The sequence below is a fragment of the Mobula hypostoma genome, chromosome 11, assembly GCF_963921235.1.
Source record: "Mobula hypostoma chromosome 11, sMobHyp1.1, whole genome shotgun sequence".
Classification (NCBI taxonomy): domain Eukaryota; kingdom Metazoa; phylum Chordata; class Chondrichthyes; order Myliobatiformes; family Myliobatidae; genus Mobula; species Mobula hypostoma.
The window spans coordinates 115,413,417-115,439,410 of NC_086107.1; the positions used below are offsets into that span (position 1 = coordinate 115,413,417).

The 25,994-nt window shown below is 52.5% G+C and overlaps 1 protein-coding gene across 2 annotated transcripts; it reads left to right on the forward strand.

Annotated features, from left to right (window-relative positions):
* The first annotated feature begins 588 nt into the window (after positions 1-588).
* Positions 589-25,423, forward strand: LOC134354161 (uncharacterized). Of its 2 annotated transcripts, none has more exons than XM_063063009.1 (12): positions 589-743; positions 5,648-5,759; positions 7,263-7,356; positions 8,081-8,135; positions 8,972-9,112; positions 10,579-10,739; positions 10,935-11,033; positions 16,759-16,904; positions 17,906-18,077; positions 18,683-18,795; positions 21,952-22,036; positions 24,689-25,422. In XM_063063009.1, the coding sequence occupies exons 1-12, from the start codon at positions 632-634 to the stop codon at positions 24,743-24,745; spliced, it is 1,347 nt and encodes a 448-aa protein (XP_062919079.1). In that variant the 5' UTR covers positions 589-631; the 3' UTR covers positions 24,746-25,422. The 2 variants fall into 2 exon arrangements, with proteins under 2 accessions (XP_062919079.1, XP_062919080.1); XM_063063010.1 differs by lacking the exon at positions 589-743 and adding an exon at positions 4,810-4,908 and having other exon boundaries at positions 24,689-25,423.
* The last annotated feature ends 571 nt before the right edge of the window (positions 25,424-25,994 follow it).

Sequence of the window (25,994 nt, forward strand, 5' to 3'; positions counted from 1 at the left end):
AATGGTCTGGCTGCATCGCCAGTCCGGTTCAAGAGTAGCGAAAAGCACCGTCCAACAGAGGGGAGCGCTCCATCTGTTTGAGAAACAGAGGGCTATGAGTCCGCAACAGCTGCGGAGAGGGAAGCAAGGACTACACTTCCCTCAGTGCCACCCGTCTGGTGGCATCGCCTGCACAGTTATTCAGAAGGTTTGTAGTCTCTGTTGGCAGGTCAACAAGGGCGGACATGGCATTTCGGACTACTTTTCCACAATAGCAACAGAGCTGCGGCTCTATAAATCCAATTCAAACTATCTATGCTCGACTCAATGGGCGCGGTAAAGATGGTGAGGAACGCATTTCTAAGGGAGCGCTCGGTTGGCAGCGGATTGTGGGTCATGTAGTCATTACGCAAAACAACAGCAGAGGTAACGCCAGACTACACATCCCATGTTGCCGAGCTAGAGCCACTGCGGTTGCGCAACCGTCGGACCGTCGTTGGCAAATAGGACGAGAGGTATGCTGGGGATTATAGTCCATTGACGCCGGAAACGTGGGTAGCCCCGCACGCTGGCATAACACGGACTACAAATTCCGGCATGCCCAGCGCCGTTACTCGTCGCCGCCGGAGCGGCCTGAGGCAAAGAGGGAAAGATGTCCGGACGGCCCAAGCCGCGCACCGCCGCCAACGCCGAGCGTGGTACCGTGTCGGTCAACGAGCGAGTCCTACGCGAGTGCCACTCTCTCTACAGCGAGCCCGACACCGGTGAGTGAGGGTGGGAGCTGCCGGAGAGCGATTCAGCCGGCGCCGGACCGGATCCTGAGAAACGTAAAACTCGGACCGGTACCTGAACTGAAGACCTGCGGCTCCCGATCCTGCGGGTACTCCAACGCCGGGCTTTCGGAAATACAGCTGCGTCGTATCTTGTCTAAAACATCTTGCTCCCACTCTCTCCACTAGTGAGGATTTAAAGCCTCCCATTATGGGATGTTTTCACCTTAAAACTCGGGGTATTTTCCCCATACAAACTACAGTGGACGCAGAAGTGATCCCTGCAGCTTGATACTGTTCACCAGTCTCCAAAGCACACTTCCACTACATCCCTCGAATTCTATATAAAACTCTGGTCAGGCCGCATCTGGAATATTATGGTCATTTCTGCTCACCCCATTACAGGAAGGGTAGGGGGGCTTTGGAGAGGGCGCAGAGGAGGTTCACCAGGATGACTGCTCACTGCTGTAGCCCCTCCACTTTAATATGTGCCTTCAGAGATGCTCTTCTGCACACCACTGTTGTAACACATGGTTATTTTGAGTTACTGTCCCCTTCCTGACAGCTTGAACCAGTCTGGCCATTCTCCTCTGACCTCTCTCGTTAACAAAGTGTTTTCACCCACAGAACTGCTGCTCACTGGGTGTTTTTTTTTGTTTTTCACACCATTCTCTGTAAACTCTAGAGACTTGCGCGTGAAAATCCCAGGGGATCAGCAGTTTCTGAGATGCTCAAACCACCCCATCTGGCACCGACAGTCATTCCACAGTGTGAAAGTCATTTAGATCACATTTCTTCCCTCATTCTGAGCAACAACTGAATCCCTTGACCACGTCTGCGTGGAGTTGCTGCCACACAATTGGCTGATTAAATTTGCATTAATGGACAGGCATACCTTAATAAAGTGGCCACTGATTGTATATCATAGAGTCATACAACACAGAAGAAAGCCATTTGGCTTAACTGGTCCCTGCCAACATCAATTCCCATCTGCCCACGTTTGGCCCATATCCCTCCAAGCCTTCCCTATCCACGTACCTGTCTGAGTGTCTTTTAAACATTGGTAATGTACCAGCCTCAACTACTTCCTCTGGCAGCTTGTTCCATATATAGACCACCATCTGGATGAAATTGTTACCCCAGAGGGTCCCTATTAAATCTCCCTCCATTTTCACCTTAAATGAGTGCCCTATATTTCTTGATTCCCCAACCCTGGGGAAAAGACTCTGCATATTCACCCTAACTGTGTAGGTTCAGTTGCTCGGCATTCAAGATGAGCAAGTAAATTAGGCTAGACATTGGCTTTGTGGGAGAAGCCACAGAGAGAGGTGGTAGCAGGTTGCTTCTCTGACTGCAGGTCTGTAACCAGTGGACCCGACGCGATCGGTGCTGGGTCCTTTGTTGTTTGACATCTATATCAACTATTTGAGTGATAATGTGGTTAACTGGATCAGCAAATTTGGGGATGACACTAGGATTGGAGGTGTAGTGGACAGCGAGTAAGATTATCATGGCTTACAGAGCGATTTGCATCAGCTAGAAAAATGGGCTGAAAATCTTCAGATGGAATTTAATGCAAACAAGTGCAAGGTTTTGCCCTTCAGTGGGACCAACCAGGGTAGGTCTTACACAGTGAACGATAGGGCACCGAGGAGTGTGGTAGAACAAATGTCCATAATTAGTTGAAAGTGGTTCGTAAGGAAAGGTTTTGGCACATTGGCCTTCATAAATGAATGTATTGAGTACAAGAGGAGGGATGTTATGTAGAAGTTGAATAAGGCGTTGGTGAGGCCTAATTTGGAGTATTGTGTGAAGTTTTGGTCACCTACCTGGAGGAGAGATGTAAAGAAGGTTGAAAGAGTGAAGAGAAAATTTACAAGGATGTCATCGGGTCTGAAGAACCTGAGTTATTAGAAAAGATTAGGACTATATTCCTTAGAACATCGAAAGTTGGGAGGGATTCGATAGGAGGTATATAAAATGGAGGGGTAGATAGGGGAAATGCAAGTAGGCTTCTTCCACTTGCATTTGGTGGAACTGCAACCAGAGGTCATGGGTTAAGGGTGAAAGGTGTAAAATTTAAGGGGAACATGAGGGGAAGCTTCTTCACTCAGGGTCGTGAGAGTGTGGAACGAGCTGTCGGCACAAGCTCGATTTCATCGTTTAAGAGAAGTTTAGATAGGTATATGGATGGTCGGGGTGTGGAGGGCTATGGTCCCAGTGCGGGTCGATGGGAGTAGGCAGTTTAAATGGTTTTGCCATGGACTAGATGGGCTGAAGAGCCTGTTTCTGTGCTGTACTCTATGAGATCATTCCCTCGGTCTTTCATGCTCCAGAGAATAAAGTACCAACCTGGCCAACCTCTCTCCATAACTCGAGTTCCTCGAGTCCTGGCCATATCCTTATCAATCCTCTCAGCACTCTTTCCAACTCAATGACATCTTTTCTATGGCAGGGCAACCAAAACTGAACACGATACTCTAAGTGGAGCCTCAGTAATGTCTTGTGAATCTGAATGATGAAGGTCAATGCCGAGCACCTCCTTCACCACCGTGTCTACCCGTGGCTCTCCTTTCAGGGAAGCATGCACTGTACCTGTACCCCTCAGTCCCTCTGTTCTACAATACTTCCCAGGACCCTGACATTCACTGTGACTTGTCCTGAAATGCAACACCTCACACTTATCGGAATTAAACTGCATTTGCCATTCCTCGGCCCACTTTCCCAGCTGTTTGAGATCCCCCTGTCAACCCTGATAACTATCCTTGCTGTCAACCACACGGCCGATTTCAGTGTTGTCTGCATATTTACTAACCACTTCTAGGTACTTGCTTATCTGAACTGTTGATTCAGATGACAATGGCAATGGGCCCAGCACTGTCCTCTCGGGGACACCACTAATCACGATCCTCAAGTCCGAGAAACAGCCTCCCACCGAGTTCCTTCCTGGGTCCCTCAGTTCTGCAACAGTCCTTGGGGCCTGACCGTTCACTGTGAAGTTCCTGCTCGGATTAGAATCAGAACCAGGTTCATTTCTGCCGGCATATGAAATGTGTTGTTCTGCGGCAGCAGTACGGTGCAAAATATTAAAAGTCACTGTGAGTTACAAACATTGGCAGTGCAAAAGGTGAATAGTGTTCGTGGGTTCAGGGGCCATTCAGAACTGCAATGGCAGAGGGAAGAAGCTCTTCCTGAATCAAGGACTGTGGGTCTCTCAGCTCTAATGTATCTGTCTCTACTGTCACCCCTGCAGGGTGATACACACATCCACCCACTCTCTGTGTAATAAAACGTCCCTATTGTATCTGATTTTACATTCATCCATGGCAGGGCGATCCGCACACACCCACCACTCTCTGTGTAATAAAATGTCTCTACCGTCACCCCTGCAGGGTGATGCACACACCCACCACTCTCTGTGTAATTTTTTTTAAAACTACTTCTGACATCCCCCCCAATGCTTTTCTCCGTTCGCCTTAAAATTATGCCCCCTTAATAGCTGTTTCTGCTCTGTGAAAAAGACACTGGTTATCCACTCAATTTATCTTATACACTTCTATCAAGTCACCGCCCATCCTCCTTCACTCCTCTTCGAGAGAAAAGCCTGAACTTGCTCACCCTCTCCTCTTAAAGTACCCTTCTCTACTCCAGACGGCATCCTCTCTAAAGCTTACTGTAATGAGGAGACTAGAACTGATGAAGGGTCTAGGCCAGAAACGTCGACTCTTTAATCCTCTCCATGGAGGCTGTCTCACCTGCTGAGAATTTTATGTGTGTTATTCTTAAACCACTGCAGAGGAGGGCAGAAGGGATTTGGCTAATATGGCACCATCTTTGTACTATTTGGAGACTCTCAACAAGGGAAAAGTTTTATCTGCAGGCTAAGTTGGCCCAGATTCCGTGTGAGCCAGCCTCCTGGACCGAGGCTGGCACACAGTGTCGCTGTACAAACAACTGGCAACAGACCGGAACCAACACAATCAGTCAGAACAGCTACACCTTGTTCCCTGATAGTCAGCACTGATAATGTTGCAGAGCATATTATCCAGTTCCCAACCCCTTCCAACACGAGGAGCAGGGGAGCGAATCGTCCTGGTAGGGTGTGTAGTTGGCAGAGATGGCCTTCTCTGAATCCACAGGAGAGGGACGGCTTCACCAAGTACGGCTTGTAGTAGAGGGAGCAGGGGTCACAAAGGTGGGAGAGAAGCAGGAGGCGGGGGTGTCGTGGAGGCAGCGAGGATGTAGCGGAGGGTATGGCAGAGGTGTTGGAGACAGGGAGGGGTGGAGGGGAGGAGGTGCTGGAGACGGGGAGTGGAGGGGAGGAAAGGGGTATAGGGTAGGGCAGAGGTGCAGGAGATGGAGGAGTGAAGGGGAGGGAGGGGGTATAGGGTGGGGCAGAGGTGTTGGAGACGGGGGTGGAGGGGAGGGAGGTGTAGGGTGGAGCAGAGGTGTTGGAGACGGGGAGGGTTGGAGGGGAGGGAGGGGGTGTAGGGTGGAGCGGAGGTGCAGGAGACGGGGGGTGGAGGGGAGGGATGGGGTGTAGGGTGGGGCAGAGGTGTTGGAGAAGGGGAGGGAGGGGGTGTAGTGTGGGGCAGAGGTGTTGGAGACGTGGGGCTGGAGGGGAGGGAGGGGGTGTAGGGTGGGGCAGAGGTGTTGGAGACGTGGGGGTGGAGGGGAGGGAGGGGGTGTAGGGTGGGGCAGAGGTGTTGGAGACGGGGAGGGAGGGTGTGTGGGGTGGGGCAGAGGTATTGGAGATGTGGGGGTGTGGGGTGGGGCAGAGGTATTGGAGATGTGGGGGTGGAGGGGAGGGAGGGGGTGTGGGGTGGGGCAGAGGTGCTGGAGACGGGGAGTGATGTCGGAGGGTGAACAAGCTGACAGTTTACATCCCTGTCCCCCAGGACTAATTGACATCATGTCCCGTCTGGGGATGCAGCTCACTCCCCCCCGGAAGAAGATGACGGTGATGTTGATGGGGAATCACTCGGCTGGAAAAAGCTCGTTCATCAACTGGTAACCCTGCACCCTGGCCCATCGTCCCACATGCCCTAGCCCTCCTGCTCCTCCTCTCCACCTCTCCCTCTGTCTCCAGCACCTTCCGTCTCTCCTCCCCCACCACTCCACCCGTATGCCTTTGCCCCTCCTTCCCCCTTTCCCTTCGTCTCCTTCCCCCCCTACTCCCCGTGTCTCCCTCCCCGCCATCTCCTCCCCTGTCCCGCGGAGAGTGCTGAACACCTCGGTGAGGGTGGGTTCTGTGTGGGCAGAGGGGAGGAGCGACAGGCTAAAGGAGGGAGGAAAAGTGAAGGGGAAGTTCAGAGGGAACGGTGAGTGAGTAGGGGCTGAGTGGAGTGATTCGGGGATGTTGAAGATGTAGGAAGATGGAGGGAGTATTGAGACAGTAGGAGGGAGAGGGCAGGGTCGGGGAGGAAAGGGGGAGTGGTCAGTGAGGAGGGAGGGGACAGAGAGGGAGGAGGAGGGAGGACTGATGAATTGAGAGGGGTAGTGACAAAGGACAGTGAGGAAGGGGCGGAGGAAAGAGGGTGAGGACGAGGGCTAATGAAGAAAGGGGTAGTGAGGAGGGAAGCAGAGCAAGGGTACATATTGAAGAGCGAGAAGCGAGTGTGAGGAGGGAAGGAAAGCAAGGGTGCAGTGAGGTGGCAGGGAGGGAGGGGTAGAGAGACCGAGGGGTTGGACGTAGTCGAGGGATGGAGGAGGGAGGGTGGTGAACTTTGGAGAGGAAGGGCAGTGAGGGGAGGCAGGGAGGGAGGGGTAGAGAGAACGAGGGGTTGGACGTCGAGGGATGGAGGAGGGAGGGTGGTGAAGTTTGGAGAGGAAGGGCAGTGAGGGGAGGCAGGGAGGGAGGGGTAGAGAGAACGAGGGCTTGGACGTAGTCGAGGGATGGAGGAGGGAGGGTGGTGAAGTTTGGAGAGGAAGGGCAGTGAGGGGAGGCAGGGAGGGAGGGGTAGAGAGAACGAGGGGTTGGACGTCGAGGGATGGAGGAGGGAGGGTGGTGAAGTTTGGAGAGGAAGGGCAGTGAGGGGAGGCAGGGAGGGAGGGGTAGAGAGAACGAGGGGTTGGATGTAGTCGAGGGATGGAGGAGGGAGGGTGGTGAAGTTTGGAGAGGAAGGGCAGTGAGGGGAGGCAGGGAGGGAGGGGTAGAGAGAACGAGGGCTTGGACGTAGTCGAGGGATGGAGGAGGGAGGGTGGTGAAGTTTGGAGAGGAAGGGCAGTGAGGGGAGGCAGGAGAACGAGGAGAGAGTGGCGGGCTGGAATGTTGAGGCAAGGGTTAGTGAGGCGGTATAGGGGGCAGTGAAGTGGGAGGGATGGAGGGAAGGGTTTCCTTTCCTCAGCTGTATATGTCCCCTATCCCAGGTCTGCCCCTTCCCCACCCCCAACTCCCCCAGGTTCATCCAGTTCCTCACTCACTGCCACCTCCCTCACCCCCATCCCCTCTCCTCTACGCTCTCCCCCAAGTTCATCCCGTATCTTACTGTCAGCCCCCTTCCTCTCCCCCAGGTACGTGGAGGAACACATCCAACGCACAGGCGTGGCCATCGAGACTCAGGGCTTTACTTTCGTCACCAGTGGCCGCAAGAGGGAATCACTGACTGTGAGTTGACCCAGAAGCATAATCACAGGAAACCTCACCTACCCCTTCCCAGACCTTCACTCTGTGTCTGACCCCAGAGGGTGTGATGGGACGGTGTGAAGGGAGATTCACTCTGTGTGTCTGACCCCGGGAGTGTGTGATGGGACGGTGTGGAGGGAGATTCACTCTGTGTCTGACCCCGGGAGTGTGTGATGGGACGGTGTGGAGGGAGATTCACTCTGTGTCTGACCCCGGGAGTGTGTGATGGGACGGTGTGGAGGGAGCTTCACTCTGTGTCTGACCCCGGGAGTGTGTGATGGGACGGTGTGGAGGGAGATTCACTCTGTGTCTGACCCCGGGTGTGTGTGATGGGACGGTGTGGAGGGAGCTTCACTCTGTGTCTGACCCCGGGAGTGTGTGATGGGACGGTGTGGAGGGAGATTCACTCTGTGTCTGACCCCGGGAGTGTGTGATGGGACGGTGTGGAGGGAGATTCACTCTGTGTCTGACCCCGGGAGTGTGATGGGACGGTGTGGAGGGAGATTCACTCTGTGTCTGACCCCGGGAGTGTGTGATGGGACGGTGTGGAGGGAGATTCACTCTGTGTCTGACCCCGGGAGTGTGATGGGACGGTGTGGAGGGATCTCCCAGGTGGTCATAGGCTGGTTCTGTAGATTTGGGACGTCAGGAAGTGTGTGTAAAAGGGTTCCTTTCACCCAGACATCTTTCTTCGTCTGTCCACCAGGGGAATGCAACGCTCCATCTGTATCCACACTTCAAACCACTGCAGAACATTGAAGGTAGGAATCACACAATATCCCCTGCTTTCACTGTCACCTGCAGACTGCCTTCCTGTTGGGGCTAGAAATGATGTACAGTCTTCAAATAATACTGTGTAGAGGACTGTTACTCTGTGTCTGACCCCGGGAGTGTGTGATGGGATGGTGTGGAGGGAGTTTCTCTCTGTGTCTGACCCTGGGAGTGTGTGATGGGCGGTGTGGAGGGAGCTTCACTCTGTGTCTGATCCCGGGAGTGTGTGATGGGACAGTGTGGAGGGAGATTCACTCTGTGTCTGATCCCCGGAGTGTGTGATGGGACGGTGTGGAGGGAGATTCACTCTGTGTCTGACCCTGGGAGTGTGTGATGGGCGGTGTGGAGGGAGCTTCACTCTGTGTCTGATCCCGGGAGTGTGTGATGGGACAGTGTGGAGGGAGCTTCACTCTGTGTCTGATCCCTGGAGTGTGTGATGGGACAGTGATGAGGGAGATTCACTCTCTGTCTGACCCCGGGAGTGTGTGATGGGAGGGTGTGGAGGGAGATTCACTCTGTGTCTGACCCCGGGAGTGTGTGATGGGACGGTGTGGAGGGAGATTCACTCTGTGTCTGACCCCGGGAGTGTGTGATGGGACGGTGTGGAGGGAGATTCACTCTGTGTCTGACCCCGGGAGTGTGTGATGGGACGGTGTGGAGGGAGATTCACTCTGTGTCTGACCTCGGGAGTATGTGATGGGACGGTGTGGATGGAGATTCATTCCGTGTCTGACCCCGGGAGCACTTTATGCCTGACCGTGCGAGTGTATGACGGGATATTGTGAAGGGAGCCTCACCTCCTTCAGCCTCTCTCCACCTCTGGCAGGAGTGTCGGAGTACCTCAGCACAGAGATCTCCACTTCGAAGCAGAAGAAGTTCAGCCTGGTCACGTTCATCGATACTCCAGGACTGGTCGATGGCGACATGAAGTACCCATTCGATGTGGACCAAGCTATCCTTTGGCTGGGTGAGTGTCCAAGGCACCACAGGATGCTTCCCACCATGACTCCTCCTCTCCGTGAACCCCTCCCTAGTCTACATGGCTCCCCATCTCTGTGATGCCCTTACCTTCCTATCTCTGACCTCCTCCCTCCCCTACACCACTACAGGAGGGCTGCCTCAAGAAGGCAACGTCTGCCGTCAAAATCCCCACCATCTGGGCCACGCCCTCTTCCTGCACCTCCCATCGGGCGGGAGGTACAGAAGCCTGACGTCCCACACCACCAGGTTCAGGAACAGAGACTTCCCTTCAACCGTTCGGTTCTTGAACCAACAGCACAATCCAAGTCACTGTCCCCGAACGGAAACACCCTGACCACTTTGCACTAAAATAGACTTTGGTTTTAATTCTAAATGTGCTCTTTCTTGTAAGAATTGTCCACAGTTGGAGTATTTTGAGCAGTTTTGGGCTTCTTATCTAAGAAAGGATGTGTTGGCATTGGAAAGGATTCAGAGGTGGTTCAGGGGAATTGTCCCAGAATGAAAGGGTCAATGTATATGGAGTGTTTGATGGCTCTGGACCTGTATTCACTGGTGTTTAGAAGGTTAAGTGAGGATTTGAACCTATCAGATATTGGAAGGCGTAGATAGAGAGGATATAGTGGGGGGAGTCCAGGACCACAGGGCACACCCTCAGAACACAAGAACATCCATTTACAACAGAGATGAGGAATTTTTCAGCCAGAGAGTATTAAATCCTCATTGAAAGTTCATTGATGGCTGTGGAGGCCAAGTCATTGAGTATATTTAAAGCAGAGGTTGAGATGTTCCTGATTAGTAGGGGCATCAAAGGTTACGGGGAGAAGGCAGAAGAAAGGGGTTGAGAGAGATAATAAATCAGCCATGATGGAGAGACTCGGTGAGCCGATTGGCCTAATTCTGCCCCTACATCTTATGGTCCATTGCCCAATCACTGACGTTTATCCACGAGTTGAATCTCCGCTGGTTAGTTGATCCATGTTCTGCTTCAAGAAACCCTCTTGGACACATCCTATAGAGTTTGCCGCAGCTAAATTTTGCGTGTGAGGAGTTCCCAGCACAAAATACTTGAATGAGAGTTTATAACACTGCAGTGTAACCTCTCAGCTCTTGAACAAACTGAGAGCATCGAGAGGAGAGAATTTTAGGAGAATTCCAACACAAACCATGGCTGCCAATGACCATAGATTAATTACCTTTCTTTCCTGTCTTCCTCTCCCTCTTTCCTTTGCCTCCCCCATCCTCTCTTCCCCCTGCCTCCCCCACCCTCTCTTCCCCCTGCCTTCCCCATCCTCTCTCTCCACCGCCTCCCTCACACTGTCCCACCCAACATCCTCCTCCCTCTGTCCCCATCCAATACTCCCTCCCTTCCCATCTGAACTCCTTCTCTCCATCCATCCCTCGCCATCTTTCCCCGTCTTCCTCTTATCCCCTCACCAATCCCCCCACCCTCAGGGCAACTGTGTGAGCTGGTGTTCGTTTTCTTCGACCCCATGGGTCAGGCACTGTGCAAGCGGACACTGAACATTGTGGAGCGGCTCAATGAGACCCAGGGGGACAAAATCCGATTCTACCTCAGCAAGGCCGACGAAGCAGGGATCGAGACCGACCGGCAGGTGGGGACGTGTGGCCCGAACCTTCCTCGACCGTCCGTCCTGTAGCTTCATACTTCCTGTTCCATTGGTTCTCCCAATGGCTCTGGGTAACCACAGTCCTTTCTGTTTCTGCTCCCCTCTCCTCCCTTTCGCACCCTTCCCTCCCCTCCCTCACCTTCCCCGCCCTTTCCACCTCACCCTTCCTCCCACGTACAGCGAGTGATGATGCAGATCGTCCAGGAACTGTGCAAACGGCCCGGTCTGAACAAATGTGGCTTCGACATGCCCACCATCTACATCCCCCAATCCAACAAGGTGAGGCTGGTCCCTCTCTGGGGAGCGCTGGGGTGTGGGGTGGTGTGAGAAACAGAGAGAGAATGGAGACTTTAGTGTCAGGGACACAGGTATGCAGCTACACTGAAAATGTCTCAGCAGCAGCATCAGAGGTAGGTTCAGACCACACGCAAGACATCAAATATACATTCATTTTAGACATAAGTCACTGGATACCCAGAACAACACACAGATTAGGCAGGAGGAACTCAACAGGTCACCTGTGGAAAGAAATAAACAGTTAAAATATTCAGACGAGTCTCTTCATCAGGACTGGAAAGGAAGGGGGAAGAAGGCAGAATAAGAAAGTGGAGTAGAGGAATACAAATTGGCAAACTTCAAAGATGAAAGTGAATTTATTATTGAAGTATGTACTGTAAATGTTACAATATTCCACTTTTATGAAAAGCTGTTGTATTTATGTACGGACAATGAGTGACAAACAATCCTATCTATGTTCTCATCATTTTGTACACCTCGATAAGATCTCTGCTCATTCTCCTGCACACCAGGAAGTAAAGTCCAAACCTATTAGGACTTAATTAGGGCAGCACAGTAGCTTAGCAGTTAGTGTTACACTTTATAGTGCCGGCAATCGTGATCGGGGTTCAGTTCCCAACACAGTTTGCACGTTCTTCCCACGGCCGTGTGGGTGCCCTCCTCCTGCTGCAGTTTCCTCACTCCAGAGCCGTGCAGTGACGTTTTCTACATTGTGGATGCTATGTTGGTGCCAGAAGTGTGGTAACACTTGCAAACTGCCCCAGCACATCCCTTGGATCGTTGACACACACTACACATTTCGCTGTACATGTGACAAGTAAAGCTGATCTTGATCTTTTATCATATTTATTCAACCTCTCCCTATAAGTCAGGTCCTCAAATCCAAGCTAATTCTGTGTAATTCTCTTCACACACTTCCAGTCTCATTCATATCTTTCCTATAAATAGGCGACCAGAACTGCACACAATACTCAAATTTGGTCACACCAACGCCCCTTGAGCAATTCAACATAAAATCCCAGCTGCTGCATTCAGTGCCCTGATTTATGAAGGCCAATGTGTCAAATCCTCCCTATCGATCTGTGACACAGCATTCAAGGCATTATCCAGATCTTCCTGTTCTACAGCACTCCTCAGTTCTCTACTGTTTGCTGTGTAAGTCCTACCCTGGTTTGTCCTCCAAAAGTGCAACACCGCCAATTTGTCTGCGTTAAATTCCATCTGCCATTTTCAGCCCATTTCCCAGCTGGTCCAAATCCCACTGCAAGCTTTGATAGTCTTCCTCACAGGCCAATACACCCCCACTATTGGAAAGGAAATTAATTATCAAAAGTTGTGTTCATTTTCTTGCACGCATTTATAGGCAAAAAGAAATGCAATAGAATTTTACAAAAATCAATGTGTGAACAGATGACAGACAAATAACCAATGTACAGAAGTCAAACTGCGAATAGAAATTCTAAAGATCTCCATAGATGCTGACAGGCTCGCTGAGTTCCTCCAGCATTTTGTGTGTGTGTGTTATACCAACATTATACATGACAGAAAACTGTATGAGACATCAAAGGGTATGGGGTGAAAGCAGGGGAGTGGGGATGACTGGAAGAATTGGATAAGCCCATGACTGAACGGTGGAACAGACTCGATGGGCCGAATGGCCTACTTCTACTCCTATACCTTATGGTCTTATGAGACATTGGTGAGAGTGCTGTTGGAGTACTATGTGCATTTTCTGTTTGCCAAGCTATAGGAAGGGTGTGATTAAGCAGGAGAGATTAGAGAAAGATTCATGGGGGATTGAGTTATGAGAGACTGACAGGCAGCGGCTGAGAATAGAGCTGTTGGATTACAAGCAGAGGCAGTGTGTATTGAGACTGTCAGGGAAGACAGGCAGACGATGGGGCACAATTGGAGTCAGTGAGATGAGTTGCAGTGGAAAAGGAAGACAAAATCAAAAAGGGTGATGGATACAAGACTGAAGGTGTATTTAAATGCACACAGTATAACAGAATAAAGTAGATGATCATGTAGCGTAGTTAGAGATTGGCAGGTATAACGTTATGGACATCACTGAGTTGTGGCTGAAAGAAGATTGTAATTGGGAGATCAATATCCAAGGATAAACTTTGTATTGAAACAACAGGCAGATGGGCAGGGCGTGGGGTGGCTCTGATGGTAAAATGTAAAATCAAATCCTTAGGAGGAGGTGACATAGGATCAGAAGATGTAGAATCCTTGCGGGGGAGTTTAGGCGAAGGATGAAAAGATCTGGATGAGAGTTATGTTTAGGCCTCTGAACAGCAGCATAACATATGGGCTACAAATTACAATGGGAGATAGAAAAGACAAGTGAAAAGGACAATGCTACAATAGTCATGGGGGGTTTCAATATGCGGGTAGATTGGAAAAAGCAGGTTGGTGCTGGATCCCAAGAGAGGGATTTTATAGAATGCCTGCGAGAAGTCTTTTCAGAACAGCTCGTGGTTGAGCCCACTAGGGGATCAGCTATTTCAGATTGGGCGTTGTGTGATGAACTGGATTTGATTTAGGGTGCTTAAGGTCAAGGAACTCTTGGGGGCAGTGATCATAATATGATAGAATTCACCCTGTAATTTGACAGCGTGAAGCTAAAGTCAGATATATCAGTATTACATTGGAGTAAGGGAAATTATAAAGGCATGAGAGAGGAGCTGGCTAAAGTTGATTGGAAGGGTACGCTAGCAGGGATGATGGCAGAGCAACAATGGCTGGAGTTTCTGGGAAGAATTCGGAAGGCGCAGGATGGATGCATCCCAAAGAGGAAGAAGTTTTCTAAAGGCAGGGTGACGCAACCTTAGCTGACAAGGAAAGTCAAGCCAACACAAAAGCAGAAGAAAGAGCACATCATAGAGCAAAAATTAGTGGCAAGTTTGAGGATTGGGAAGCTTTTAAAAACTATCAGAAGGCAACCAAAAAAGCCATAATGGGCAAAAAGGTGAAATATGAAGTTAAGCTAGCCAACGATATCAAAGAGGATACCAAAAGTTTTTTCAGATATATTAAGAGTAAGAGAGAGGTGAGAGTAGATATTGGACCACTGGAAAAATGATGCTCGAGAGGAAGTAATGGGGGAACAAGCAAATGGCAGATGAACTGAATAAGTATTTTGCATGAGTCCTCACTGTAGAAGACACTAGCAATATTCCTGAAGTTCGAGAGAGTTAGGGTGCAGAAGTGAGTGCAGTTGCTATTACTGGGGAGAAGGTACTTGGGAAACTGAAAAGTCTGAAAGCTGGTAAGTCACCTGGACCAGTTGGACTACACCCCAGGGCTCTGAAAGAGGTAGCTGAAGAGATTGTGGGGGGATTAGTAATAATCTTTCAGTAATTACTAGATTTTGGAATGGTACCAGAGGACTGGAAAATTAAAAATGTCACTCCACTCTTCAAGAAGGGAGGAGTACAGAAAAAATAAATAAATTATAGGCTAGCTACCCTGACCTTAGTGGTTGGGAAGATGTTGGAATCAATTGTAGGCGTCCTGATAAAACAGGCCAAAGTCAACATAGTTTCCTTAAAGGAAATTTTTACCTGACAAATCTTTTGGAATTCTTTAAGGAAATAACAAGCAGGATAGACAAAGGTGAATCAGTGGATGTTGTGTACTTGGATTTTCAGAGGACCTTTGATAAGTTGCTGTAAATAAGGTTGTTTAACAAGATAAGAGCGCATGGTATTACAGGAAAGATACTAGCATGGGATAGAGCATTAGTTGGTTGGCAGGAGTAAAGAGTGGGAATAAAGGGAGCCTTCTCTAATTGGCTGTTGGTGACCAGTGGTGGTCCGCGGAGGACAGTGCTTGGACTGATTCTTTTTACGCTCTGTGTCAATGATTTGGATCTTGGAATTGATGGCTTTGTAGCCAGATTTGCGGACAATACAAAGATAAGTGCAGGGCAGGTAGTTTTGAGGAAATAGGGAGGCTACAGAAGGAGCTGGACAGACTAGGAGAACGAGCAAAGTGGCAGATGAAATAATGTCAGGAAGTGTGAGGTCATGCATCTTGGTAGAAGGAATAAAAACACTGAATATTTTCTAAACAGAAAATTCAAAAATCCAAGGAACAAAGAGACTCAAGAGTCCTTCTGTAGGATTCCCTAAAGCTTAATTTGCAGGTTGGGTTGGTCCTGAGGAAGGCAAATGCAAAGCTGGCGCTCATTTCAAGAGGACTGGAATATAAAAACAAGGATGTAACGTTAAGGCTCATAAGGCACTGTTCTCATTTGGAGTACTGTGATCAATTTTGTGACCAGTTCTTACTTAAGAAAAGATGTGCTGATATTAGAGAGAGTTCAAAGGAGGTTCACAAAAATGATTCTGGGAAGAAAGGACATATCGTATGAGGAGCGATTGATGAATCTGGGCCTTTACTCGGCGGAATTTAGAAAAATGAGGGGGATCTCATTGAAATCTACTGAATGTTGGAAGGTCTAGATCGCAACACACACAGAATGCTGGAGGAACTCAGCAGGACAGCTGTATCTATGGAAATAAGTACTGCAGGCATTTTGGGCTGAGACCCTTCAGCAAGACTGGAGAAAAAAAGAGTAAAGTTAAAAGGGGAAGGAAAGAAGAAACACAAGGTGATAGGTGAAACCGGGAGGGGGAGGGGTGAAATAGTGAGCTGAGAAGTTGATTGGTGAAAAAGGTACAGGGCTAAGAAGGGGGATTGTAGTAGAGGACAGAAGTCCCTGGGGAAAAGAAAAGGGGGGAGGAGCACCAGAGATAGGCAGGCAAGGAGATAAGGTGAGAGAGGGAAAAGGGAATGAGGAATGGTGAAAGTAGTGGGGGGCATGAGTAGAGGTTAGAGAAGTCAATGTTCATGCCATCAGATTGGAGGCTACCCAGACGGAATATAAAGTGTTGTGCCTCCAACTCGAGTGTGGCCTGGTCACGACAGTATGGGAGGCCATGGACAGACATATCAGAAGAGTGATGAGGCCTACTCAGACTGGAGCAATTGAGGCCACACTCAGGTTGGAGGAACAACACCTTGTATTCCGTCTGGGTAGCCTCCAACCTGATGGCACGAACATTGATTTCTCAAACTTCCTGTAAGTTTTTTGATTTCCCCATTCTGAGTGTCTGTTACCTCCCTCTGTTGTTGCTCCTCTTTCTTCCTCTTCTCACGTGGCCCTTTCTAATCAGTTTCCCTCTTCTTAAGCCATTTACCTTTTGCGCCGATCACTTCCCAGATTCTCACACCATCCCCCTCTCCCCTACCCGCCACCTTCTCTTTCTGGTCTCACCTTTCACCTGCTAGATTGTACTACTCCTCCTTCCCCACCTTCTTATGCTGGCTCCTCAGTCTTGACTGAAACAGCGGCTGCCAACGCGTCCTTCCTTAGATAAGAGACCCAAGACTGCTCACAATACTCTGAATATGGTCTGACAAATGCTTTATGAAGCATTGACATCACATCCTTTCCCCAGTGAGAAATGGTACATGGTCTCCCGATGTCCCTTCCTGGCGTCCGCCTTTCGCTCTTGGGTTCGGTTTCTGTTGAGTGTGAGCTGTACAGTCTGACAAGACAGGAACAAGCAATCAGGCCAACCTGTCCATGCAGCCTAGGTTCCTGTCTGAGCTGGTCCCACTCAAAAGAGGCGGTGTGGAGTTTGTGTGTGAGGTGCCTGCCATACTAGCTTAACCCTCTCTGACCCACCTTCAGCCCAGTCGGTGTGTGAATCAGATTGATGAGGTCTGTCGCACCATCGAAAAGGCCATCAGCCAGACGGTGCAGAAGACCCTGAACCAGCTGGAGCGCGATTGTCTTCTCCTCACCAGCACGGTGGACCAGAGGCTACAGGAGGACAGGTGAGTTGCTCCTCCCTCTCGTTTACCCAGCTGGCTTTCTTTTTCCCTCCTGTCTCCCCATCCAGTATCTCTCTTCTCATCTGCTGTTTCCCCATCTGGTTTCTGTTTTCTCCTCTCTCAGACCAGAATCCATTTCCCTCTTCCATTTCCACATCCACTTTCTCTTTCTCCTTTGCCATTTCCCTGTCTAGTTTCTGGTTTCCCCTCTCCCATCTCCCCATCTGTTTTTTGTCTGGTTCCAGCTGGTGTCCGTTTCCCTGGCTGAATTCCACGACCCACCTCCTGTCTCCCCAGTTTTCATTTTTCATCCTCCTAGACTGGTTTCCACGTCCCCCTCCCCAGCTTCCTGGCTGCTCTCTGTCTTCCCCCTTCCCGACTTCTCTCCAACTTCTTCCTTCCCAGCTGGTTTCCATTTCTTCCCTCCTCCCCACTGCCACCTTCCTGCCTGCTTTCGATCAGATTCTGCCCCCCCCCACTCCAAATCTCTGTCTGGTTTCCATTTCTCCTGTCCCAACTGATATCTAGTCCTCTTCCCACCTCTCTGCCTGGTTTCCATTTCCATTTCTGTTTCCCTTCTCCTGGCTATATTCTGTCTGTTTTTTCTCATCACTTTAGCTGGTTTCAGTTTACATTTCCCTTTCCTGTCTGGTTTTTGTTTCCTCTGTCATGGCCAATTTCCATTTCCATTGTCTTCTGCTGCCCAGCTTCTGTCTCCCACCTCCTCAGATGGTTTCTGTTCCCATTTCTCCTTTACTGGCTAGTTTCTATTTTCCTTGTCCTGGAGGTTTCTATCTCTGCTCTCCCATCTCCTCAATTTGCTTCCATTTCCCTTTACCCTTTCCTGTCTGGTTTCTGTTTCCCCGTACCACCGGGTTTCCATCTCCCTGGCAGGTTTCCATTACTGTTTACCCTCTTCCCCACCCAGTTTATGATTCCCCTCTTCCATCTCCCTTACTGGTTTCTATCCCATCTCCCTGACAATTTCTCACTCTCCTTTCCAGTCTGGCCAGTGTCCGCAACCGGAGAGCCCAGACCAAGGGCTGCCTGCTGGGATTTCTAGGTCTGCTGGTGCCCACCTTCCTGTTTGTCAGCGTGGTGCTGGGAAGTATGTCCACAGAGGTGGCCGGTATCCTGCTGGGCGAACAAGGGACCCAGACATTACAAGTTTACATGGTGAGTCTAGAGGCTGCCATGGGATTGGCCAAGTCAGCAGTGTCCCTGAATGGGATTGGACTAGGATGGGATGGGAAGGGATTGGATGGAGCAGTCGGGGTGGGGTGGGTCGGTCTGTGATATGATTGGATGGAACATGGGCTGGGAGGAGATGAGGATTGGATGGAATACAAGTTGGTGGGAAGGGGATTGTACAGGGCTTGGAGTGGAATTGAGCAATCGGGATTGGTCAGAGCAAGGATGGGCTGGGAAAAGATTGCACGAGACAGGGTTGGGATGGGAAGGGATCGAATGAGGTGAGGTGGACTAGGAGACAATTCAACTGGGCTTTTGTGAACTGTCAAGAGATTGAAACAGGACAGAATGAGCTGGGAGGGGGCAGTCAGGAGAGGATTGGGCAGGATGGGTGTGAAGGTTGAACCAGGAGTGCTAGAGCAGGAGGGAGTTGGACAGGAGTGGGCTGGGAGAGGCTTGGGCAGGACAGGGGCCGTAAACTGAGCGGGGAAGGTACTGGACAGGGACGGAATTGGACATCACTGGCCAACATTGACCCACTCTCTCTCTCTGGTTCTCTGTTCCCACCACAACATCCTTCCCCACCTCAGAGTCCTGTCTCAACTTTCTGGGCCCTGATTCCCCGGGACAAGGTAATCTACGTCCTGCTGGCGCTCGCCCTGCTCTCCCTAGGACTACTGCTGTCGGCCCACAGCTCCTTCCGGTGGGTTCAGGGTGGGGTGGAGGGGTACAGGATTTGAGGATGGGGGAGAGTGGGGGGGATGGAGGAAGGGGAGCGGAGGGAGGGATGGGTGGGAGGGAGAGGGAGCATGGGGGCGAAAAAGGGGGACAGATGGTGGATGAGGAGGGAGGACGAAGGAGGGAGGTGATCGAAGGAAGTAGGTGTGACGAGTGTTACGTACCCCGTAACTGGGTTGCCAAACCAGCAGAAATGGACCACTCGTTGGAGTCTGGTTTACTAAATAATAAAGTTTTATTAAAGAAATAAGTAACACAGTACTCTAATCGTAAGGATATAAATGCAACAGGTTAGCAATGGTAAAGCATACATGTACACAGAACTAGGATAATAGGAATCAACCAAGCTCTATTGCAGTCTAGGGGTAAAATGATCAGTCTTAAGTGACGCAGAGTTCAGTTCAGCTTAGTAGAGTTCGCAGTAATCGCTGTTGTGCCGTTGGAGAGAGAGAGAGGGAGGGGGATGCAATTTGATTCAGCCAGACCTTTGATGTCTTCGCAGTTGGATTCGGGCAGGCCCTTTTATGTCTTCTATCCCGCTGTGGTCACTGACTGTGACCCCTCCGTTCCGGATACGATCATTCTTCCGTGGTGAACCCGGCACCCAGGCAAGGGCGGACACACGCACCAGGTTCCCACCCATCGTACCTTTAAACCCTGTGAGCCTCTGGTCGGTTCCCGCGAACCGGACCTCCAAACTCGCACCAACTTGTGGGGGCACACCACTCTTCCAGGGTCTCATGATCTTGTGGTGTGTCGCGTGCCTTAGCGAACCTGCTCTTTTTATCCCCCTGCTGGGGTATTACCTGTCCATCAAACTTCAAACAGTTCAGGTTCAAAGTAACCGGTCTGTCAATATCTGAATTGTGTTTCTTTTCTGTTATCTCTCTCTCCTCCATCAAACATGTTGAACGTTTCTCCATTTGTCTCCCTTATCCTCATCAGCATCAATCTTCTGATAACTTGGTTTGTCGTCACACGAGGAAGGGGGAGCGGAGGAGTGAGGAAAAGGGAAATAGTGGTCAAGGGAGGGATTGAGGAGGGTCAAGGGAAAGTAGGGGTGGGGGTAACGGAGAGAGACAAAAGTGAAGAAGTGACAGAGAACTTCTGACTGCCCTCCCCTCCCCGCCTCTCCTTCCCCTCCCCTCCTCTCCTTCCCCTCCCCTCCTCTCCTTCCCCTCCCCTCCTCTCCTTCCCCTCTCCTTCTCTCCTTCCCCTCTCTTTCTCTCCTTCCCGTCCCCGCCTCTCCTTCCCCTCCCCGCCTCTCCTTCCCCTCCCCGTCTCTCCTTCCTCTCCCCGCCTATCCTGCCTACTCCCCGCCTCTCCTGCCCCTCCCCGCCTCTCCTTCCCCTCCCTGTCTCTCCTGCCCCTCCCCTCCTCTCCTTCCCCTCACCTCCTCTCCTGCCCCTCCCCTCCTCTCCTTCCCCTCCCCTCCTCTCCTTCCCCTCCCTGTCTCTCCTGCCTGTCCCCGCCTCTCCTTCCCCTCCCCTCCTCTCCTTCCCCTCCCCTCCTCTCCTTCCCCTCCCCTCCTCTCCTTCCCCTTCCCGTCTCTCCTTCCCCTTCCCGTCTCTCCTTCCCCTTCCCGTCTCTCCTTCCCTTCCCCATCTCTCCTTCCCCTCCCCTCCTCTCCTTCCCCTCCCCTCCTCTCCTTCCCCTCCCCTCCTCTCCTTCCCCTCCCCGTCTCTCCTTCCTCTCCCCGCCTCTCCTGCCCACTCCCCGCCTCTCCTTCCCCTCCCCGTCTCTCCTTCCTCTCCCCGCCTCTCCTTCCCCTCCCCGCCTCTCCTTCCCCTCCCCGCCTCTCCTTCCCGTCCCTGTCTCTCCTTCCCCTCCCCGTCTCTCCTTCCCCTCCCCGCCTCTCCTGCCCCTCCCCCTTTCCTTCCCCTCCCTGCCTCTCCTGCCCCTCCCTTCCTCTCCTTCCCCTCCCCGTCTCTCCTTCCTCTCCCCGCCTCTCCTTCCCGTCCCCATCTCTCCTTCCCCTCCCCTCCTCTCCTTCCCCTCCCCGCCTCTCCTTCCCCTCCCCGTCTCTCCTTCCCCTCCCCGTCTCTCCTTCCCCTCCCCGCCTCTCCTTCCCCTCCCCATCTCGCCTTCCCCTCCCCTCCTCTCCTTCCCCTCCCCTCCTCTCCTTCCCCTCCCCTCCTCTCCTTCCCCTCCCCATCTCTCCTTCCCCTCCCCTCCTCTCCTTCCCCTCCCCATCTCTCCTTCCCCTCCCCGCTTCTCCTTCCCCTCCCCGTCTCTCCTTCCTCTCCCCGCCTCTCCTTCCCCTCCCCTCCTCTCCTTCCCCTCCCCGTCTCTCCTTCCCCTCCCCTCCTCTCCTTCCCCTCCCCGTCTCTCCTTCCCCTCCCCGTCTCTCCTTCCCCTCCCCGTCTCTCCTTCCTCTCCCCGCTTCTCCTTCCCCTCCCCGCCTCTCCTTCCCCTCCCCATCTCTCCTTCCCCTCCCCATCTCTCCTTCCCCTCCCCTCCTCTCCTTCCCCTCCCCATCTCTCCTTCCCCTCTCCTCCTCTCCTTCCCCTCCCCTCCCGTCCCTCCCATCCTCTCCTTCCCCTCCCCTCCTCTCCTTCCCCTCCCATCCTCTCCTTCCCTTCCCCTCCTCTCCTTCCCCTCCCCTTCTCTCCTTCCCCTCCCCGCTTCTCCTTCCCCTCCCCGTCTCTCCTTCCCCTCCCCTCCTCTCCTTCCCCTCCCCGCCTCTCCTTCCCCTCCCCATCTCTCCTTCCCCTCCCCTCCTCTCCTTCCCCTCCCCTCCCGCCCCTCCCATCCTCTCCTTCCCCTCCCCTCCTCTCCTTCCCCTCCCATCCTCTCCTTCCCCTCCCCTCCTCTCCTTCCCCTCCCCATCTCTCCTTCCCCTCCCCTCCTCTCCTTCCCCTCCCCTCCTCTCCTTCCCCTCCCCATCTCTCCTTCCCCTCCCCTCCTCTCCTTCCCCTCCCCTCCTCTCCTTCCCCTCCCCATCTCTCCTTCCCCTCCCCTCCTCTCCTTCCCCTCCCCTCCTCTCCTTCCCCTCCCCATCTCTCCTTCCCCTCCCCGCCTCTCCTTCCCCTCCCCGTCTCTCCTTCCCCTCCCCGCCTCTCCTTCCCCTCCCCTCCTCTCCTTCCCGTCCCCGTCTCTCCTTCCCCTCCCACCCCTGCAGGACAACCAGAACCCTGAGTAGGAGGCAGAGGAGGCAACTGCTGGCAGAGCGAGAGTTCGTACAGGACGTGGTGAGGGAAAGGAAGGTGAGTGGGAGTGGGAATAGACAGATCGCTCTTGGGTCCCAGTTTGATCTCTCCCATCTCGCCCTGAACCTTGCCCTTTGGTCTTGATTCTCAACCCCTGGGTGCACATTCTCCTCGGGGGTTAGGGGTTATTAATTCTGCACGACACTGTGGGCAAAGAAAGCTGTGCCATTCAAAATTGTGTTAAATTCTCTCTGCCGATCCTCAGGGTCATAGAACTGAGGACAGGAACAGACCCTTCAACCCACATTATCGTGTTCAATCAGTTCAACACCTAACTAACCCTTATGTCCATCACCCTCCATTCTTTATATTCACATGTCTGTCTGGGGTGGGGGTGGAACGTGTTGCAGACATGATACAGGTACAGCATTTGTCTGCCTCCACCCCCACCCCGAGCAGCACGTCCCACCCCCACCCAGACAGCACGTTCCGCCCCCACCCAGACAGCACGTTCCACCCCCACCCCAGACAGCACGTTCCACCCCCACCCCAGACAGCACATTTCACCCCCACCCAGACAGCACGTTCCGCCCCCACCCCAGACAGCACGTTCTACCCCCACCCCAGACAGCACATTCCACCCCCACCCCAGACAGCACATTTCACCCCCACCCAGACAGCACGTTCCACCCCCACCCCAGACAGCACACTCCACCCCCACCCCAAGCAGCACGTCCCACCCCCCCACCCCGAGCAGCACGTCCCACCCCCACCCCAGAAAGTACTTTCCAGCCCCACCCCAGACAGCACGTTCCCCCCACCCCAGACAGCACGTTGCAGCCCCACCCCAGACAGCATGTTCCCCCCCACCCAGACAGCACGCTCCCCCCACCCCGAGCAGCACGTTCCACCCCCACCCCCGACAGCACGTTCCCCCCCACCCCAGACAGCACGTTCCACCCCCACCCCAGACAGCACGTTCCCCCCACCCCAGACAGCACGTTGCAGCCCCACCCCAGACAGCATGTTCCCCCCCACCCAGACAGCACGCTCCCCCCACCCCGAGCAGCATGTTCCACCCCCACCCCCGACAGCACGTTCCCCCCCCACCCCAGACAGCATGTTACCCCCCACCCCAGACAGCACGTCCCACCCCCACCCCAGACAGCATGTTCCACCCCACCCCCGACAGCACACTCCAGGCACCCACCACTCTGTATTTGAACAAAAAAAATTAAAAATTGAAAGAAAATGCCCTACGTATCTCCTTTGTACTTTCCCCCTCTCTCCTTAAGTGCATGCCCTCTGGTATTAGACAGTACTGGCCCTTCGCCCACCATGTTGTGCGACCTTTTAACCTTCAACATGGTCAATTTTTCCCTTCCCTCCCACAGTTCCACTTTTCGATCATCCATGTATCTGCCTGTACCACCACCTTGTCAGAACATTCCACAAACCCACCACTCCCTATCTTTAAAAAAATAAACCCCTCCCTCCCTCAGATATCTCCCCTATACCTCACACCATCACGTTAAATGGATGTCCTGTTGTATTAGCCAGTAAGCACCAGCTGTCCGCTCTATCCATGCCTCTTTTCATCTTGTACATCTCCATCAAATCACCTCTCCTCCTCTTTCACTTCAAAGACAACAGCTCAAGCTTGCTCAGCCTTTCCTCTTCAGACATGCCCTCTAATCCAGGCAGCGTCCTGGTAAAGCTCGCCTCTAAAGCTTCCACGTCATTCCTACAATGAGGTGACCAGAAATGAACAGGATCAACCCCAGGGAAAAGGTGCTGGCTGCAAGTCTAACTGTGCCTCTCGTAATCTGAACCTTACATCCCCTCAGCTTCCACCCCTCCAGAGAAAAGAACCCAAGTTTCTGCAACCTCTCATTGTAGCTCACGCTCTCTAATCCAGGCAGCATCCTGGTGAACAACTTCTGCACCCTCTCCAAATCCCCCTACCCTCTCCAAAGCCCCCCTACCCTCTCCAAAGCCCCCACACCCTCTCCAAAGCCCCCACACCCTCGCCAAAGCCCCCTACCCTCTCCGAAGCCCCCACACCCTCTCCAAAGTCCCCCTACCCTCTCCAAAGCCCCCACACTTTCTCCAAATCCCCCACACCCTCTCCAAAGCCCCCACACTTTCTCCAAATCCCCCACACCCTCTCCAAAGCCCCCACACCCTCTCCAAAGCCCCCACACCCACTCAAAGGCCCCCACTCCCTTCCTGTAACCAGGTGACCAGAAATGAACGTAATACTCCAGACGTCAGCCTGTGGAGCCACCTTCACGGAGCTGTGAATTTGGACCTCAGGATCCCTCAGTAGGTCAACACTGTTAAGGGTCCTGCTGTTAACTGGGCTCTGTCCCTTTCCATTTGACCTCGTAAAGTGCATCACCTCACTCTTGCCCGGATTAAACTCCGTCAGCCATTTCTCTGGCCATATTAGCAACTGATGTATATACTGCTGTATCCTTTAGCAATCTTCTCCACTGCCCACACCACCACCAACATTGTGACAATCACCAAACCACATCTTCTCCGGGAGCCATGGACAGAGCGATTTGCCACCCATTCGTGTTAGGGATGAAGGGAGTGGGTGGAGGGGTTTGAGACCAGGGAGCTCGCTATCTGTGGAATTGTCCTATGCAGGCCTGTCGTCAGCCCCTCCCTTACACCCCCCCCCCTTTGTCTGTGTTCCCACAGAGGCAGCTGTATGAGGAGTATCTGCGGCAGAGTGTGGGAGAGCACGAGACCTTGTGACGGGTTACATCGACTGTTCACTGTCAACTGATCCATTTTACCTGGTACATTCCACAACTGGAACTCGAGACACGTACAGACACTAACAGTGTCCATCTCTCCCAACTGACAGCACCACCTCAGAAACTGTGAATTAAAGCATTCCCCTCCCCCTCCCCACCCACTCCCCCTCCCCCTCTCCCTTCCTCCCTCTCCCCCTCCCCTCCCCCCTCCCTTCCTTCCTCTCACCCTCTCTCCCTCCCCTCCCTCTCTCTCCCCCTCCCTCTCTCTCCCTCTCCCCCTCCCTCTCTCCCTTCCTCCCTCTCACCCTCTCTCCCTCCCCTCCCTCTCTCCCTCCCAAGTGCCTTGCGTCTGCTTCCCTGTGCAGTGTTGGGGTCGATGTGTGGTCAGGTGGGTATTAGTGGAGGTTGCCCCTCCTGCTCATCACCCGCTCCACCTCGGGTGGGAACTTGCTGAGAATAACGTGGTTGCAACCTCCCCCCTCCTGACATGCCACTGGTACTGCTGATCTGCTCTGCCCTGCCCTGTACTTTCTACACTTTGTACTGACCTGAATAAAATCTGCAACTGTGACACAACCCGTCTTCTGGGGTGAATGAGTGGGACAGACACACACACACACCAACCACACACAGAAACACACACACAGGGCCGATGGAATTCTCCCTCTCTCTCTCTCTCTCTCTCTCTCTCTCTCTCTCTCTCTCTCTCTCTCTCACTCTTTCTCACTCTCTCTCTCTCTCTCTCCCTCTCTCTCTCTCTCTCTTTCTCACTCTCACTCACTGACTCTCACACTCACTCTCTCTCTCACTCTCTCTCTCTCTTTCTCACTCTCTCTTTCTCACTCTCTCTCTCTCTCTTTCTCACTCTCTCTCTCACTCTCTCTCTCACTCTCCCTCTCTCACTCTCCCTCTCTCTCTCACGCTCTCTCTCTTTCTCACTCTCTCTCCCTCTCTCTCTCTCTCACTCTCTCTCTCTCTCTTTCTCACTCTCACTCTCTCTCACTCTCTCTCTTTCTCACTCTCTCTCTTTCTCACTCTCTCACTCTCTCACTCTCCCTCGCTCTCTCACGCTCTCTCTCTTTCTCACTCTCTCTCTCTCTCTCACTCTCTCTCTCTCTCTCCCACTCTCTCTCTCTCTCTCACTCCCCCCCCCATTGCAGCCTCCATCATGACGCACTTTCTCCCTCCGTCTCTCATATGCGTTCTCTTTCTCATTCAAGTTCTCCTTCTCTCTCACACACGCATGA